The sequence below is a fragment of the Phascolarctos cinereus genome, unplaced genomic scaffold (genome assembly GCF_003287225.1).
Source record: "Phascolarctos cinereus isolate Bilbo 61053 unplaced genomic scaffold, phaCin_HiC Scaffold_2;HRSCAF=192, whole genome shotgun sequence".
Classification (NCBI taxonomy): Eukaryota; Metazoa; Chordata; class Mammalia; order Diprotodontia; family Phascolarctidae; genus Phascolarctos; species Phascolarctos cinereus.
In genome coordinates, this window is record NW_027555625.1 from 232,829,110 (window position 1) to 232,848,585 (window position 19,476).

At 40.0% G+C, this 19,476-nt stretch overlaps 2 protein-coding genes across 2 annotated transcripts in view; one reads left to right on the forward strand and one right to left on the reverse strand.

Moving 5' to 3' along the window:
* PTPN1 (protein tyrosine phosphatase non-receptor type 1) overlaps positions 1 to 6,201 on the forward strand; it is a 73,733-nt gene extending 67,532 nt beyond the window's left edge. Inside the window, exons 7-9 of the mRNA XM_020984207.2 lie at positions 567 to 728; positions 1,200 to 1,423; positions 2,521 to 6,201. Coding sequence (XP_020839866.2) covers positions 567 to 728; positions 1,200 to 1,423; positions 2,521 to 2,710 — 576 coding nt within the window. The 3' untranslated portion in view covers positions 2,711 to 6,201. The remainder of the gene's footprint in view (positions 1 to 566; positions 729 to 1,199; positions 1,424 to 2,520) is intronic.
* An 865-nt stretch (positions 6,202 to 7,066) lies between these two features.
* Positions 7,067 to 19,476, reverse strand: part of RIPOR3 (RIPOR family member 3) — a 121,262-nt gene continuing 108,852 nt past the window's right edge. The window contains 6 exon segments of the mRNA XM_020984206.2: positions 7,067 to 8,298; positions 8,940 to 9,030; positions 10,768 to 10,851; positions 12,810 to 13,012; positions 13,714 to 13,872; positions 18,976 to 19,137. Of these exon segments, the coding sequence (XP_020839865.1) occupies positions 8,198 to 8,298; positions 8,940 to 9,030; positions 10,768 to 10,851; positions 12,810 to 13,012; positions 13,714 to 13,872; positions 18,976 to 19,137 (800 nt within the window). The 3' untranslated portion in view covers positions 7,067 to 8,197.

The following is a 19,476-nucleotide window of genomic DNA, read 5'->3' on the forward strand; positions in this document are numbered from 1 at the left end:
AACTGTTTGTGAGAGTCTTAAATACTTGATTATTGGATACTCTTCTCCAAGCACTTTTCCTTTTTTTGTCTGTTGCCTTATGGGTTTTTTTTTTGTATGTTTTACTTTAGGCTTTATCTTCTGCAGAGTTAAAAGCACATTTCTCAGACCGGCATAGCATATGTAGCACAGTGCCTTACACACTGGTAGGCACTTAATTAATGTTAAATTGAATTTATAATTTTTCTTCTGAGAAATAATTATCTTAAGAGGTTTGTTTTTTGAGGAGTTGTTTTTTATTTTGTTTTTAAGGACATCCTCTTCCCTAGCCTTCACTTCTTAACCAAAAGGATAAGGAGATTAGTATTAGTCCCTGTGTTCTCATGTTTGTAATCTTTAAAAATAACTGTCCTCAGTTATTCAAGATTTACTCATTTTCCCATTGTTTCTGTACCTCATTTTCTGTGATCTTTCTATTTTGACCCTGGGACAGTCAATTCATAAACCATGGTTAGATTAACACTGCATACAATAAGTCGTTTGAGAGTTTGTATTGGGCAGATCATTGCTCCCATTTTGGCTTTCAGATGGACAAGAGGAAAGATCCTTCTTCTGTAGACATTAAGCAGGTGCTTCTGGAAATGCGGAAATACAGAATGGGGCTGATCCAGACAGCAGACCAACTGCGTTTCTCTTATCTGGCTGTTATTGAAGGAGCCAAATATATTATGGGAGACTCTTCTGTTCAGGTAAAACACCCTCTGACCTTTGGTAGAATTTTGAGAGATTATTAATCTTTTTCTCCATTTGTTGTCTGCCAGTAATACAATGAAAAAGTATTTACTTTGACAAGGTTTATTGCTGTAAAGCTTGAAAAGACTCTGAACATGCCCTTAAAAGGTGTATTTGAGGTAGTCAATTGAAAGGACAAAAGCTGCTCCTAGGGGAGCTCATGGGGAATCATCGCAAATAGATCCACCTTTTTGTGCAAAAGAATCTTCAATACACTGAGTTTCACTAGGTGAGAAACTGTCATTTAAATAGGTCATATGGAAACTGTTGGCCAGAAGAAGAAGCTTCCATTTCAAAAGATAAATTATATTTTTGATTTACCTGAGCAGTATTGTTTATGTAACATTGAAACAAGGGTTTATTTTTCATTACAAGTAAGCCAAAATGGAAAAATCTAATGTTAATATGACTTTTAATTATTGGTTAAGGAGCAATGGAAAGAGCTGTCCAATGAGGATTTGGAGCCACCTCCAGAGTATACTCCCCCACCACCCAGACCACCAAAACGGATATTGGAACCACACAATGGAAGATGCAAAGAATTCTTCCCAAACCACCAGTGGAAAATGAATGAGATGGAAGCCAAAGAACAAGATGGCCCTATTATAGAAGAAAGCATAACTTCCTTAACTGTACCACTGACCACAGAAAGGTAATTGAGTGTGAGGGAACTCTGGGAAGGAGATGTTTATTTTAAGAACCACAGAGATGAAGGTTGGGGAGAGTTTGTCTTCAGTCTGGCAAGGTGTGCAGGAAGAATGTCTGATCAGACAGAGTCATTCAGAAACCACTACGCCCCTGCTCATAAAATATAATTCATATTAGGTATAGCTTGATGCTTTTTTGAAGCTGAATTCCTAGCGTCACTTCTGTAGACATTCTTTCCAGCTGATAATGGTGATTTTTAGTGGGCTTGAAGTCAGAAGCCTAGGGATCATATCTCAGTTTTGCCAGTTACTAATTGTGTGTGATCTTTCCCTCTCTGGGTCTCCAATTCCTTTGCCTATAAAACAACAGGTTTGGACTAGTTGGTCTCTAAGTCCTCTTACAGCTTTAAACATGTTGGAACATCTGAGTGCAATTCTAAAACACCACCTTCATGTTTTTCTTGTAAATAAATGAAATGGTACTGTTGGTTACAGGTTTCCTGTTAGGTTCTGTTCACCAAAAGGTTGACCTTAGTTTGACACTTTAGAAACCTTGAAAAGTTTAACACTTTATAAGAATGCTGGGTGTGAGTTGCATATACTTGAGGTATTCATACATGATTACATAGTCAAGCTTTATTAATCTAACTCTGATGTTACAGGCTTCCACAAATCTATATTAGAACTGACTGAGAGATTCCTAAAATTCATGGCAGATAGGATACCAGACTGGCACAATAGGAAGATAATAGGAAAAAACATTGAATTTAGGGGGTTTTGGACTAGTTATGTGGCCCAGAAGACCTCTCTTTCATTTTCTGTAAAATGATGGATTTGGGTGAAATTGTCTCTTGTTCCCCTTCAGTTTCTGAAACTTAAGAGTCTCCTGAAATATATTCTTGTCCCCTTTGGACCTAAGGGGAATACATTTGATAACCATAGTTACTAGGTGTCAGTATCACCATAATGTAACTATTAATTATGCCTCTGGATCTAGGTAAAAGAATTTGGTCAAGGTACAAAGGATCATTGCTAGTCTAAATATTTACCTATTGATACCAAAGTTGTAATCAATGCCTGCTTCTAAATTTCTCTCCACTAGTCAAGACACTGGAGTTAGAAGGAGAACTGTTAGTGAACATCAGAATGCCACTTCCACCAAAGAAGAGCCATCCCCAGAAGAGGATGAAGACAATATGGCAACTACTTGGAAGCCCTTTCTAGTCAATATCTGTATGTTCACTGTCCTCACAGCTGGAGCTTACCTCTGTTACAGGGTATGTTTTCATTGATGGACCTGATGGCAGGATGGGAGTGCACAGAAAAAAACATCAGTTGGACTGGTTTCTAATTCACTTCTATGAAATAACTGAGTCATGTCTCAGAAGAAACAAATCTAAGGTTTAAAGTCTGGAACTTTGGTAGGGCTAAAAGAGATAATTAATTGATGCACTAGGGTTTAAATAAGCCCTGTGGTCCCAAGAATAAAATAGTTGAATCTCAGGGCCTTAAAATATTCAGGACTAAGCAGAGAAAATGCCAAATAAGTCTCTCCTGTTTTTGTTTCTTTGTTCATTTTGTTTTTTAAAAGAATAATAGAATTACAACACATTGTTGTTTTTAACCTTTTTGAAAGCCAGTTCTTTGTTTTTGTTCTATTTCTGAAAAAAGACTCGGCAGAAGTAAAACTTGCTTGTACTCTCCAAGTGTTGTAACCGAATCTGCAATTTCTATTTGATTTCCCAGAAGAACCCTCATCTTTTTGAGAATGTCATTTGGTAAGGAGGGGGAGGATGGGAGGAACCATATTATCCTCAGCTACACTTCATCTAGTGTTTAGACTGAGTGGCGGGCAGTGCCTGTGCTGGTTATCTGTTGAACCGCAGCATTCGTTCCCTTTTTACATGGTCTTTACTAAAAATGAAGAAGAAAAAACACAAACCCAGGTTCTGCATTTGCTCAGGGTATTCCTTGCTTCCCCCTTCCCCCGCCCACAATTAGAAATAGTTAATTTCTCAATTGGTACTGTTAAACTCAACCTGCACATGCACATGCTTGTGTTATGCCGTCCCCTGCACATTTGTTTACCTTTTTCCCTTGCAGGGGTTCAGGGAGTTCAACTCATATGTCCACCAGCATTTTAAAGGCCTCTGTTAGTATTTAGAAAGACTAGTCTTCACATGATTTGGACTATAAATTGCAGTTTTCTTATAAATACACTTTGTAAAGTTGGCTGCTGTTAAAATGAGGGGCAGAAAAATGCTCTAGGATTCACATGCAACACCACAAACCATTAGAAAATAGTTGAATGAATACAGAGCCCTGTTCCACAGCAGCCACCTGGAAAGGAGTCAGATCAGGGACTGAGCAAAACGCAAGCAGTTTTCCTTTGGCTTTGGGGTTGTTTTTCTTTGCTTTAGAAAACAGATGTCCGTAATGGCTTTATTTTGGCTCAGCTCTTTGCTGTGAACATTGTCAGGTGGTGTAGGTGGGTTAGTGTGTAAGTCTTGCATCTCCACAGACACCTGGGTTCTGGGCTTAGTTCGTTTGATAATGATTGGTTTCATTCCACTTCCTGTTCTGCAGCATGTCAGAAAACTCTGTTCTGCCCAAATGGCAGTCCCTGCTTGTAGGAACAGCAGCGGCATAGCAGCAGTTAAGGGCTAAGAAAGCCAGGAGGCAGAAGCTTGCTCTCACTCAGGCTGTGTCTCTTTTGTTGTAGTTGGTGGTGGTGTTCAGCCCTGGCCCTAGCCACCCCTCTGCCTTTTCCCCCACACGTACAGAGTCCAGTTTCTCAAGGAGAGTGAAAGAATGCGGTGGTGCAGATAAGCAGAAGGGGCACAATAGAGTACTTATAGTTGCAGTAGCCGGTCCAAGACACTAGATCTTGATCTGCAATGGTGCCACTAACTGGTGCTTTTTAATGCATCCTAGTCATGGAAGCACTTCAACACCATTTTCAGCCAACCTTTTATGGAGTATATTGTGTAATGAATCTTTTCACTCCATATTTATTTTTCCCCCAATGGTATCCATAGCTCTAGCATTTTCTTAAACTGATAATGTGTTTAAAAAAATTTTTTTTAACGTCAGCCTTGCATCAAGGGCTTATTGGAAGTACAATAATAAATCTTCAGGTAGTGCTGAGAATTTAAGACATACCTGATAGGCTGTGGAATCCATCCAGTACTTGAAAAGAAGAAGATTGTAAGCAGTCATTATTGAGTAATATTGTGGTTTTCATTAGAAGAGATATTGGGATATGTTTATAGAACAATGGTATCATAATATATAATGAACATTTGTGTATTTAAGAGACAGTATGTGATTACTTTGTCCCAGTTACTTTCCCTAGAGTATTGTTCTCAAGCAACATTTTCCCCATTTGTATTAGAATGCATGTAAGGTCGTCTTGTGTCCTGATTAAATACCACGTGCTTGAAGGTGAAAGAACTTATATTTCTGCTTACTGATGTGCCCACACATACAGTCAAATTTATATTTGCATGATCTGATTGTTAAGTGGCTGTGGTTCACAAGGCTGTTGCTGAAAATGTCTTCATTCAGCAATAGATTGATAGATATTTATCCAATAACAGATACTTGCCTAATTATTAGGCATGACTTTCTATTCAGTTTTATTCAGTAACCCAGGTTATCATACCTTACATCAACTGAGTAGCAACTATACTACAGACATTCCAAGTGTATGATAAGCCCTAATCACACCTCACCCACTAGTCATCTCAGGCAGTCAGTCTCCCCGCTGACCTTTGACGGTATCATTTACTGCTCCAAATTCAAAAACATATCCTGGAGCAAACCATTATTTGGAATGAAGGCTAAGTAAAGAACATAGCAGTTAATTGTTTACTGTGGAGCGCTCTGGCAAACTGGATCTTTTAATATAGTGGCCTATATACAGTTAACTGCAGTATCTTTCCTGTTTGGAAGTATTAATTCTAGTCTTGGTGGGAATCCCTCACCCCACCTTCCAAACACACATACCCACCACACACAACAACAAAACCCTGTCAGCCCTCCACAGTGATTCAGTTATACTCATAGCTACTCCTTTGAAGGAAATCATAAGGTCTCCATGTTATGACTTTAATTTTTCTAAATGAAGGGAAATGGAGAGGGTAGGGGGAGGTGGCTGCAGCTATTCTGCTGGTCTTTACCAGCAATTTCACATTTTGCCTTTGACCAGTTGGATGCCATTGAGGATTCTACTGTAATGAGAAGAGAGTAAAATAGCCCTACGGAGTATTAGTGAGGTGTGTCTAAGGCTTATAATGCCAAACTGTAAGCATCTTTTTCTCAAGTCCTGTATATGTATGTAGTAGTTTGGGTGTGTATATACAGCAAGTAGAATTTCAAAATGGGTGTATTGGTTAACCGCCTATTCTTGGAAAATGGATGGCTATCCATCTTGTTAAACGTATGTTAGAAAGTTAGTGAGCTGCTAATGCTATATGCCTTAAGCAAATATTTACTCATCAGGTCTTTCTTTTTTTACCAATGGCCATAGAATAATACCATTTTTACAAAAATAAAAATAAACAAAAAAGCAAAATGTTTTGGTATAATACATTTTAATGTATCTCTCTGCCTCTGTGTGCATGCGTGTGTGTTGGGGGGGGCGGTGGAGTGGTGAGTGTGTGCAAGATTCTACAATGACCTCACAGGTTTAAGTGAAATTGTACAGTTTTACAACTTCCCATGCAAATAAATGATGGGTTCTCATTTTAGTTGCAACAATAAAACGTTTTTTTAAAGAATATGCATTTGGCCTGCTTCCCATTTCTTTGTTGAAGGGACCGCACCTTGTTGATCTTCTCTGTTGAAGTGAAGCACATTCTTCTGTTTAAGGACAGCTGTGGTTGCCTTAAGTCTCTTTACAAGCTATCTCCAATGCTAAGGTGAGTTCAGTTGTTCTCTGAACTTTTTAAAGGACGCCTTGATAGGAATGTTTTTGGCTTTATCTTATAGATGAGTCAGAGGGTAGAAAGGACCTTTGAAATACTTTGGTTCATTCATTCATTTAACATATTAAGTACCAACTATGTGCCAGGCCTTGTACTAAGTGCTAGGCACAGTCTGGTCCTCTCCTCTTTCAAGGAGACTTAATGCCCAAAACAGTTAAGTGACTTGCCCAAAGTTTCAAAAGCAAGTAGTATTGGAGCCTGACTCAACATCGACCTTATGACTCTAAAATCCAGGGCTCTTTCCCTATGTTATAGCAATAAATAATAATGCATATGTACTTTCTCTCCTCAGTATTTGCTGTGTACTAATGGTGTAGTTGAAGCAACAAGTAAAGCTCAAGCTCTTGGTGCCTTAAAAGGAAGAAAGGGCAAATCCTTTCCCTTCTGAACATCAGTTTCCCTTATCCGTAAAATGAAGACTCTGAGCTAAGGCTCAACCTTCCTTCTGTCTTTGACATTTGGCCCTGTGTAATATGGAAATGGATCCACGAAACAGTCTTCTTTAATGTGCTTTTATAGCTTGGTTATTTTGAAATTATAGTAAATATGTATTCAGTTGATGGAACAGAGGGCTTGCTAAGCTAATAAGATTTTCTTCCCCCCTGGAGAGTTAGTGTTTCTCTGCCTTGCTTTTCAGGACAAAATTAATTGCATAACCACTTTGAGATTTTTATTGTTTTAATTAAAACTTTACAGAATTGAATATGTGAAGTCACAAAAATAAATATCCAATGAAAATAAAATCACAAAGTATATACAAGTGAGAGTAACTGAGGTTTCCTAAAGCTTCTGTTATGGAGCTTTCCAAGGGCTACTGTTCCTTGGAGACATTTATTGATACACATTAGGCATAGGCATCATATCTGAATCATCATATATGTTTGGGTTTGGGGGGGATTTTTTCAGTAGGAAAAGTTATCTATTTTTGTCTTTCTTCAAGAAGCCTATGCTACCTCTTTAAAAACAACCAACTTTGTGGGTTCCAAACCAATTCAACTAACAGCCTGGCTGACCCCTGCTGGAATTATATGTTCAAAGGTTTCCCTCAATGATAGTTTTTCCCTCCTTTTAGCCTTGTATCCTTAATGGTATAACTGAATATGGCAAAAATATGCTTTATAAATAATCTATATTCCTATCGTAGTCAAGATTCTACTCTAGCACTTCAGCATAAAAGAAAGCAGTCAAACATATTTGGATATGATTTTCTGTTTTTCAATCTTAGATTGCTCTTTCAAGACAGAGATTTCTACTAGATCAATTGTACCAAGACATAGACACCCTATCTCCCCCACCCCTTTCCTTGTCAAGGGGTCAGGTTGACTACCCTCCTCCCTGGACTATGGTCTTCCTCCTTCATTAGTAAATCAGACGTGCAAGACTTTTAGCTCAGCACCTAATGATTGATTCCCCATTATCTTGGCTTTTTACTGTACTCCCCTTCTGGTCTTGGAGTTTGGGGCTTTGGCTTTGCTGTAGCTGGGTCAGAGGCACCCTTTGCAGTCTCAAGCCAAGAGAGATTCTGGGAAAGGTCATTCAGGATCTTTACCAAAGGGTGTGGACCATATCTGTCCACTGATTTTTCTCTATTTCTGGTCAAAACGTAATCTCTTGGGCTTTAGTTTTTGTTTGTCACAGGCCATATTCCTGCAAGAAGCACAAGTGTACATTCCCAGACTCTTCCTCTAATGAGTTTGTGCTGCAACAACCCACCAGTGCCAATATTCAATCTTCACATGACAGGACAGTGGAAGAACAGATTCAGAATCTGGGCTTAGCCTGTGGGGCTATTTAAAATATTGTAATTTCAATATCCGCCTCCTGACATAAGGTTTCTCTGACTTCAGAGCAAATTTTATCCATCTTCTCAAAAGCCAAACGTCCTTTTTCACCTGTATATATATATATATATATAAATAAGATAATGTATCATTGATAGAAACATCAGTACTCCCATCCCCAATCTTGTTTTTTTTCTACACTCCCCCCAAAAAAAAACCCCAAAACTTCATAGTGGGGACAAAACTCTGGATTCATTTATAGAAGCAGCCTAGGTTGGAGCTTGGGGAAGAGATGTATCTGCAGCCCTTGCCTGACATTTTTAAACAAGTTAAGGGTCCTAAAGTCTCAGCACCACACACACAGGACTAGGATTAAGTAGCTTTTGAGTTTTCATCCTTATTCTCATATGACTTTAATGAAGGGTAATAAGTTCATTTTTAAAGGAAGAATAAAACATTTCTTATCCTCATGGCTGTTCTTCAAAACAGTTGCCTTAGTTAAAAATATTAATAATAGTTAATGAGTCATCATTGCAACTGCCACAATTATTCCCATTACCTAGTTGAAAAATTTTTAAGCAGTCAAATTGCAAGAAACTCGTGGGTGAGATTCAGCACTTGAAACAGGCAAATAGATGCAGGTTACACCTGTTTGTGGCTTTCTACTTTTCCCCCAAGAGCTCTTAGTACCCTTAACCAGGATGGAAAAGCTTTAGGCTTCCTAAAACATCTGCTCAGTAGCTTAGTTTTACCAAATGATAGTGTTGTCTCCCGTGCTGCTGTCCTCACGTCTTCCAAATCAGACTGACATAAACTTGCAATCTGATCAATACTTTCCATTCCCTAGGTGAACAAAAGAAACTTTTTAAAAAATAAGATCAGTTTAAAAAATACATAGGCATCTGTAACTTGAGGTGCAAGTCCAGGTCAGTCCAGGAATTCATCCCAGTGAGGGTTTTTGAGGACAATTATTCATTGAAAATTTCTATAACATTGTCCTCTTATGACGGTTAGAAGCTCACAGTATTTATTCTTTATCAGAGCCTTTGGAAGTATCTGTCTCAAATCAGTTGAAGCTTTACCAGTATGCCCTTGGCTATAGTAGCTTCTGAACACAGGATGAGAATCAAATGAGGCAATTATAAAGTACTTATCATGGTACCAGGCATATAGTAAGCTCTACACAACTCTTAGCTATTATTATTACTCCTGTACCAGGTAGTAAGTAGAATACTGAATATGGCATCAAAAGACCTTGCGAGTAAAGTACCTCCGCTCTGGGCCATTATTTCCTGCTCTCTAAAATAAGAGTCATAATACTGGCTTCCTCACAGGACTAAGAGGATCAAAAGAGGACAGATCTGAAAATGTTTTTATACTAAGTAAACTACATGAACATCAGCCTCATTAACCATCTCTATTGTTACTACAACAGGGAAGCAATTAACTAAGATCATTTCCAGGGAAATTGTTTCTATTAGTGTATGCCTTAATTACTTTGGCATCGCCTTGTTAGTGTTCTTGGTCAGCTTTGTGTGATTCTTGCCTTCCCAAGTGCTGAAAACTCTGTAGTGTTTGCTCCCCCTGCTGGTTAACTCTACACTAACACAGTTGTGCAATGTCTGTGAATCATCCATCTTTGGACTCCTTCAGTATCTGACTGGATCTCATAGAATTTCTTATCTCTTCAGGTTCCCAACCCAAATTCATGAGGCTAAGTTCTCAGTGAAGTTTCAAAACAGATAAGCCTAGAGTTTGAAGTGAACCTTAGAGGGCCCTCTAAGGTTTGAATTGACCTTGATCCCCCTCTTAAATAACTCTTTGGGATTCTTTGTTCAATCAAGTATTTGTTAAAACATCTATGTGCCAGGCAGTACGCTAGGCATCAGGGATTTAAAAATAAAATTGAAACCCTTGCCCTAGAGAAACTTAAAGTATTATAACAATCACTATTATTACTAATCATAATAGCCGGGGCATTTATTTGATGCTTTAAAGTTTTGCCCAGTACTTTACAAATAGCTCATTTTATCCTCACAATAACCTTGCGGGGTAAGTACCAGTTAAGTTATTTTCCCTGGACCCCACAGCTAATAAATGTCTAAGGCTGGAATTAAACAAAAGTCTTCCAGATTCAAGGTCCAGTACTTTATCCACTGTGCCATCTAGATACCTATAACCAAGGGAGATTACATATACATAGATAGATACCAAATAGATATGAGAATGAGTGGAGGAAAGCAGTAGCAGCTGAAGAGGACCAAGTTAGGAAAGAGTAGAGAGTGGAGCTTGAGCTGAACTCTGAAAGAGTCTAGGGATTCCAAGAGGCGGAGGTGAGGAGGGAGGCCAGGGCTTTGCAGGCACTGAGCAGCTAATGCGGAGGCCAGGAGATTAGAGTGGGGGTGGGGGGCAGAATGCCATCTGTGAAGAACAGTCAGAAGACCAGTTCTCATGAAATAATAGTGCATTTTAAATCCTCAAAATGCTATAGGTTGCCACAGAAGATATTCCCCAAAATGGAACTTTTTCCCCCCTGCCTCCTGTCAATCCCCAGTCAGTAAAGAAATTGGGTTTACTTACTTTGAGATACTTTAGAGCCAAACATGACGCTCGTTGGAGTTTTGCATCAGTGTCTGAGAGAATACTGGTATAGAAAAGGAGTGCCTAAAAAGAAAGAAAAGGAGTACCCCTCAGACACTTAACACTTACTAGCTGTGTGACCCTGGGCAAGTCACTTAACCCCTATTGCTCATCAAAAAAAAAAAGCCAAAAAGAAAAGGAGTACCTAGAGAACAGTGGATTGCTGTTGAACTACCAGAAGAAAATCTGCTATTGTTTCACTGTCAAACACCTGATCTAGAGCTATATCAGTTGAGTGGGGTAGATAAGAAAATAGTTTATCCAAACATTTATGGTAAGTCAGTCTGTCTTTCCTTCCCCCCTCACCCAGAAACCACAATCCATAATCTTTGAGCCAGAGACACACAACACATGTTCATTAATATATTCAAGGTTTCCTAGAAATTATTGCCCCTGGGATGTCTTGCAGTGCTGAGTCAGACAGAGTGTCTAGAAGAGTCCAATTTCATTTTTGTGATGGTGAAATTCTGCTAACAATCCTTTAGCCCACTTGATAAGAATATCAAGAAGCATTTCTAAATAGCATGTTATTGAAAGTTAAGACCAGAGAAGTCAAGATTTTAGCTCCTGAGTATGATGTATACATGACACATAAAAGTTATTCTATCAGTAATGTTGTCTCAGCAAACCTCCCTGTTGGCCATGCTACCCCTAAGAGCTGATAGAGCCAGCCAGTGGTTAGAGTACAAAGGAGAAACCTTTGCATCTAGAAGTTGATAGTGGATCTTTTTCACTGGAATTTTTTTCAATAGAAATAGTCTTCTAGCTGTTTCTCGTCATCCGCACCCTAATTCCTGCTAACCATTTAGGGAGAAGAATCAGAGAGGGGGAGAATTAGCCAAGTGGAAACAAACTTGGCTCTGCAGAAAAAATAGGCCTGAGTCCATAGATACCTTTGCACCAATCACTAACCTCCCTGTAACAATGGAAGGATCAGGAAGCTTAATCCATGTTTAGAAACATAAACCTTCTGTAGCTTCCCATAACCTACCTAAGAAATTTAATTCCCTGACTAGCATTCAAGACCCTCCACAGTAGGACTGTAACTTGAGTTTCACTGTTACGCTCAGAATAAACTCACTTTCACGTTAAAGGCCAAATTCAAAAGTTTCCGCTGTCCCTAGGTGAAAGGGCATATGTGTGTGTGTGTGTGTGTGTGTGTGTGTGTGTGTGTGTGTCATATCTTCCTCCTGCCCCATTGGACAGTGAAAAGGGTTTGTGTTGTTTTTTTATCTCTAGCTACCTAGCACAGTGCCTTCCATATAGTTGTCACTTAATAGGTGTCTGAAATCAATTAAATGGAAGTAAACATAGCTTATAGGAAAGATGAAGACACCAAGAAATAACATTCTTGTTTCTATGCATAGGAATCTAGTAAGAGCCAGATAGATAGCAATTAAGGTCGAACCTGAACACCAGATCTTGGTGGCTAGTTTTCCTTTGAGCCACAATTTGCCATTCTACCATTAGTCCTTCCCCTAAGATTCATGGAGTCTAAGATAACAATAAAAAGTCACTCTGTTTATCCCCTTTACCATCAAAACAGCCCACTTCTTCCTATTTCACCCAGTGGAAGGTAACAGCATATAGGGTAAGAACACCAATTTTTTAATTAGAGGCAGTGCTACAATTGGAATCTAAGGTATGAACTTGGACAAATCACTTGACTTTTAAACTTTTTTTTCCCAATTAACAAGCATTTGTTTTCTCTCTACAACCTCCCCCCTTAAAAAATAAAAAAGGAAAAAAAAACCAAAACTCTTAAATATGCAGTCACAGAAAACAAATTCCCACATTATCCATTGAACAAGTCACTTCACTTCCCTAGGTCTCATTTTCCTAATTCTTTAAAATGTAGGAATTGGATTAAAGGGCCCATCTATCTCTAAAGTATGAATTTAACTCTAAGGTCTTGTCTCATCTGCCTCTCAAGTGTATGACTACCTATGAGCAACAGTCTCAATATCTTTCTCATAAAATACCTTTTCCCGAAAGCTCCTATTTCCAGCTGCAGCAGAGAGCCGAGCAATGGCCGCCTTGCGGACCCGGTGGTTCTCATCCAGCTGCAGCAGGGCCCATGTCTTTAGGGTCTGGGGCAGTGGCTGGAGCTGTCCCAATCTCTTTCCCTTCAGCTTTTTTATCTTCTTTAGCCGTCCTGAGCATTGTAGGTCTTCAAGGAGTGTGACTGGGGGCCGGGAGGAGAAGGTAAGGAGTGAAGAAGTAAGTAAATGTCCATGATTTCATGAAGTCAAGACAAAAAGCACTTGTAGATTTTGTTTTGCCTGCTAAAGAATTAGAAACAAACTTCTTGTCACTGCTGCATATTTTGTCCAGGGTTTGAAAGTAGCAACTTTTGATCAATGGTTATTTCAAAAGTCAGATGAACTGAGGCTGGCTCTTAACTGCAAAGATTAACCTACCCCCCCCACCCCCAACCTATCCCAGCAGTGGGTTAATTGAGCACTTAGACCGGTCTTTGAAGAAGTGGTTGTTTGCATCTGAATTCCTCTCTGTTCTTCAGAGACTAATTACAACATGAGGCAGTCTGGTGTAAAGAGTCAAGAAACATAGATTCAAACCCTGGGTGAGTTACTTCATTACTCTGAGTTTACCTCCTCTATAAAAGGGTATGGTATAAGGAAAACCTAGTTTTATAAATTATGGTTTCCATGGTCTTTGAACTTGGTTTGTGACCTAATTAGAGGTGATCTCTTAGAAAGAATGCTAGAGAGGAAAGAAAAGGAGGTTCTGGGATTTGGTGAAATATTCTTTGTATCCTAATTATTAAGAAATGTGTCTGAACCCAAGAGCCAAGGCTCTCCAGAGCAACTTCTCCATTGTTAATGTATTTCTTTAATAAAGAGATAGATGGTAATCGCTAGTCACCTTCTTTGGTGAGTTGGGCAAAGTGTTTCTCCAGATCGGTAACATTCTGCTTTTCTAAGTATCTCTGAAACTGGAACCAAGTGATGAGTTCTTCTGAGAGGCCCACAGAGGAGATGAGCCCACTGCAGCTGACCACCTGCTCCAGCAACCTGTGACACACTTACCCAACAATAGCAGAAAAACAAAACAAATAAACTTAGGTTCATAACATTTGCATGTGGAAATCTAAGGAAACACCCACTTTCTGAAACTCTCAGGTTCACCAAATGTTGGAGCACTAAGAACACCTCGAACTCTGGTCTTCTCCCTAAACTTTGGGGGGCGAGAGAAGGAAACCTAGCCAAAATGGGATAACCTGAAGTTCTTAAGCATATCAGCTCAGTTCCTATAAGCATCTTTTTATCCCTTGACCTTGATACCAAGTCTTTGGTTTCCCAACCGCAGGAAAAACAATATGGAATCATAGAAATCCAGAATTAGAAGGTACCATACAGGTCAGAAAATCCAACCACTCCCTCCCAGTCAGGAACTCTTTCTATAACCACTCTGACAAAAGGTCATCCAGCCTCTGTTTGAAAAGCTCCCGTGACATAATGCATCCTACCTGACAAGCCAGCCCTTGTCCATTCCATTTCTGGATGTTCTATTTGTTAGGAAAGGCTTTCCCTATATTGTGCCAAAATCTCATCTCCTTATAAATGTGTGACCCCTGTTACAAACCCAAAATCAGAATATTAGAATGAGTAAGGACCTTAAAGGTCATGTGGTCTAATGCATTCTGCAGAAGGAAGAAAGAGGCCCAGAAAGAAGTGTTTTGCCGCACACCAAATGAGGGATGAATCACCACCAACTAGAATACAATCACTGCTTTGAACCTCAACAACTTTATCTGCAAGACAAGTTGTTCTGAGACCTCGTCCTCTTCAAGAATGAAGGACAACATCTTTTCATAACTTCATGAAAAAAAAAAATCGAATCCCTCTGTTATCTGATAGCCTTTCCCATATTTGAACACCAGAATCATGCCCTCTTATTATATAGAACAGTAAGTAGGAAGGCATACAGAATGGAATACTGAGTATTTCCAGCTGTCCTTCAAAATACATATGCCTTATACCTTATTCTTGAATCATTCTCCCTGCCGTGTACTCTTGGATTCCAGGGACTCCTGGCTGTTCCATGAACTTTAAAACACTCCATATCTCGGCTCTGGGTGTTTTCTCTGGCTGCCTGCATTGGGCAGCCCTCTAGAATGCACTCCTTCCTCATCTCTGCCTAATGGTTTTCTTGGCTTCCTTTAAAGTCCCAACTAAAATCCCATCTTTTGCAGGAAGCCCTTCCCAATCTCGCTTAATTCTAGTGCCTACCGTCTTTTCTTTATTTCTATTTATCCTGCATTTGGCTTGTTTGTGTATATTTGTTTGCTTGTCTCTCCAGTTAGATTGGAAGCTCCTTGAGGGTAAGGACTGTCTATTGCTCCTTTTTGTATCCCCAACACTGAGGACAGTGGGTGGTAGTTAGTAGGTGCTTAATAAATGTTTGCTGACTGACTAAAAAGTCGACTCAAGAAAGAATTGCTCCTCTTTCTCCCCTACTTCTAAATGCTTCCAAAAGTGACTTTTCTAGCTAAGCAAGGAAAGCTATCTAGTCATCACCCTTTGAAAACATTTTTAAACATAGATTAAAAAAGAAGAAAAGGTAAGTCTTTGGTCTATAAGTTGCATGACTACAAGGTTTGTTCCTTGGAATGGCCTTTCTTATAAATACAATGAATTCCTCAGTAGTGATAGTGTTTAGGTTAAATTCTACACTCTGAGATACAGGGAACTAATTCATTCCTAAGAGGCGGTGGCACTTTGGGAAAAGCCTTGTACTTAAAAGTCAAAGAGTTCAAGTCTAGTTGTGCCATTTACTAGCTGTGTGGACTACGCAAATCATTTAATCTCTCCAGCTCGCAGTTGGAAATCCCTGCCCTGCCTAGCCCATAGGATTGGAATAGGATGCAAACATGATAATGTAAGCTAAAAGCGCTTTGAAAACTAAAAAGTACAATTCAAATCATTGGCAAACCTGTCTATCTGCTTTCATATGGGGACCTCACCATTGTTCTAGAGAATTTTAACACATGCACTGATGTCCCCTCAAATATATTACCTTCCCACAGTCCCTCAATCTATTCAGCTTCCACAACCTACTTCTCAGATGTTCTACCTTAGGACACTCAGGGAAGGGCATACTTTTGATTTTGTTATCACACATACATGTTCCAATTTCATTTTCAAGAACTCATAATTTTTTTCATCCTTCCATCTCTTTGTATGCCTTATTTACTGTGACATCAAATCCCTCTATCCCTCAGCACTATCCTATACCATCACCCTTGCTGTGGCTATATTCTCCTCCCTTCCCAATTTTGACCCCTCAGTAAACCATTTCAATTCTATACTATACTCTTGAATTTCTTGCTCTGTTGCCCTATCGCTGATCACACCTTGTCAAACTCCAACTTTGGGTCACTCCCACCATCTTTCCAGATTGAATCAACGTTGGTACTCACACCTTATCAGTACTGTCTGCCCCTCTGATTGGAGGGCTGGAGGGTAAAGCAAAACAACTCTCAAAGCCTCCACTTAAAGAAGGCTCCCAGGTCAGCCCTTCATCTCCCACCAGTCCCATCACTGTCTTGGACTGGATTCCATCATGATCATGCCCCACAAAACTCATTATCCTTTGAGGTAAATCAGCTTTGGTTCTCATACCTCATCAGTACTGTAGGTACAGTACCCTCTGCCCCTCTGAAAGCAAAAAGCTTACATTTATAGAGGGCTGGACAGAATTCGAGGAAATCATGTAATTGTGCTGATTGGGTCCATTATAAATTTATTCTAGCTCATCTTAACTGAGCTCTCACTACAGCAAGACAATCCTTCCACTCTTCTTTAATTGGTTCCCTATCCCATTCATCAGAGCAGTTATTATTCCAAACTTTTCCCTCTCTTCTCAAATATGCTGACATGACCCTGCCCTCCACCAAATCTCTCTGCTGAGAATGTCATACCTCACATTTTATGTCAACAATTCAAGCCAATTCTCAAGAACTCTTCCTTTCCTCACCTCATCCCTCTGAAATCCCACACTATCTCCTCCTAAACTCCAGTCTAAGGAGGAGGAGGCCCTTCTGCTTGTCAAAGCCAAGAGGATCCCATCCCCTCCCTATTCTCTAGCAGATCACCTCACCGTTATTCCCATTCTCTCTCTAATCCTCACTCCCTTTCCATCTACTGGATCCTTCCCTGCCCTCTACAAACATGACCAGATTCACCCCATCCTTAAAAAACAAACAAAAAAATACCTCTCACTACCATGACCCTCCAACTATCATCCTGCATCTCTCCTCTCCTTTACAGCTAAATTCCTTTACAAAGTTGTCTGCAAACAGCCACCCCATGCAATGACTGACTTTGATAGACTTGGCTCTTCTCAGCAATGCAAGGATCTAAGACAGCTCCAAAAAACTCACGATGGAAAATGCTCTCCACATCCAGAGGAACAGCAATGGAGCCTGACTGCAGATCGAAGCATACTGTTTGCTCTCCTTTACCTTTATGGTTTTGTTTTGTTGTTTCATTCTCATGGTTCCTCCCATTAGTTCTAATTGTTCTTTACATCATGACTAATGGGGAAATATGCTTAACATGAATGTGTAAATAGAGCCTATATCAGATTGCACACTGTCTTGGGATGGGGAGAGGAGAGAAAGGGGAAGAAAATTTAAAACTCAAAATCTTGTGGAAGTGAATGCTGAAAACTAAAAATAAATTATTAAAAAAAGAGGTGTCTGCAGTTGGTGCCTCCACTTCTCTCACTCACTTTTAAGCTCTCTACAATCTGGCCTCTGACCTCATCATTCAACTGAAACTGCTGTCTCCAAAGTTACCAATGATCTCTTCTTAGTCAACTCTAATGGCCTCATCTCCATCTCCATCCTTCTTGACCTCTCTGTAGCAGCTGACTCTATTAACCACCTTCTCCCTTTGGATATTCTCTGTTTCTACGACTCTGTCCTCTTTTAGTTCTCCCCCTCCCTGTCTGGCCACCCACTTATTTTCCTTTGCCCATTCTTCATGTCATGCCAACTGGGGGTGTCCCCCAATGCTTGGGGGACATTTAGGCCTCTTCTCTTTTTGCTCTGTGCTGTCTCACTTAGTGAGCGTATCAGCCTCCGAGCACCCAGGAATCATTTCCATGCAGATGATTTCCAGGTCTATATATTGAGCCCTGATCTCTCTCCTGACATCTCAAATTCAACTTTTCAAAAACAGAACTCATTATCTTTCCTTCATCCCAAACTTCCTCTCTTGCTCACTTCTCATTACTCTGAAGGGTGCTATCATCCTCAGTCATCTGGGCTCAGAGCCTTAGCATCCTTGACTCCTCTCACTCCACATATCCGATCTGTTGCCAAATCATATTATTTCTTTCTCTACAATAATTCTTGTATACAGCTACTTTTCTCCACTAAAACAGCCCCAGCCCTAATTCTGGCTTATATCACTTTCTACCCGTAGTATTACAATAGCCTGCTAATTGGTCTTTGCGTTCTCAGATTTCTCCCTGCTTCAATCCAGCCTCTGCTCAGCTGCCAAAGTGATTTTCCTGAAACACAGATCTGACCATATCACCCCCTTACTCAGTAAGTGTCAGGGGTTCCCTAGTCCCGCCGGGATCAATGGCAAAGTCTTCTGCTGGCATTTCAGGCTCTCTACCCGACCCTTTCCTATCTTACCTGTTCTTGTGTTTTACTCCCTTTCACCCGCTCTCCAATCTAGCCATTCTGGCCTGCTTGCTGTTCCTTACAGGACACCCCATCTCTCACCTTTGGAATACTGGCTATTTCCCATGCCTGCAAGGTTTTCCCTCCCAACCTCCAACTCCCAGAATTCTTGGCCTCCTTCAAGCCTCAGTTTAAACACTGACCTCCTAGAGGTGGCCTTTCTTGGTTCCCTCAGCCCCAATCTGTAATTTCCCTTTAAAGTTTCCTTCCAGCTGTTCTAGATTTACCTCGTATATTTTGGTTAATATACATGTTATCTCCTCATTAGAATGTAAGCTCCTTGAGGGCAGGGGCTATTTTTACTTGCTTTTTTTGGGGGGGTGGGGGGGTTTGTATCCTTAGTGCTTAGCACAGTACCTGGCACATGGTAAGTGCTTAATAAGTGCTTATTGATTGATTGAAATACAAAGAATTATTAATAAATCTACCTATCTCGAGTTGTCCAGGATATTTCCCTTTAATTTTGTGCAGAAACATTTTTTTCAGTTGATTTTGGAAATTTTTTGCTGAACAGAATAGGATCCCTCCTGGCTCGGTGCATTCACTCCACATCTTCAGATACTGCTTCTTCTTCTTGGCTTGGGGAATAACTGAAAAACCAGATTTGTAATCATTAATTCACCAGAACTCTGTTAGCATTACCTGAAAACAAATGTTCAGGAGAAGGCCCCTGAAATCAAATCTCCCTGGAGCCAACCACTGCTATCCACATGAGTATCCTGTGAGCTTTATGGATCTCCACTGGAGATCTCCTTTCTGAGAGCATCCTCTAGGGAGAGGGCAGTCTCTGACCTTCTCCTCCTTGTCAATAACAGCCTCATAGGTTTTTAAAGTCTGGGGAAGAAAAACTAACAATTCTCAAAGATGGATAAAGATAGGGCTTCTTTCTCTAACTCCATTTTATTCTCTATTTCTCAGAAGATCCCAAG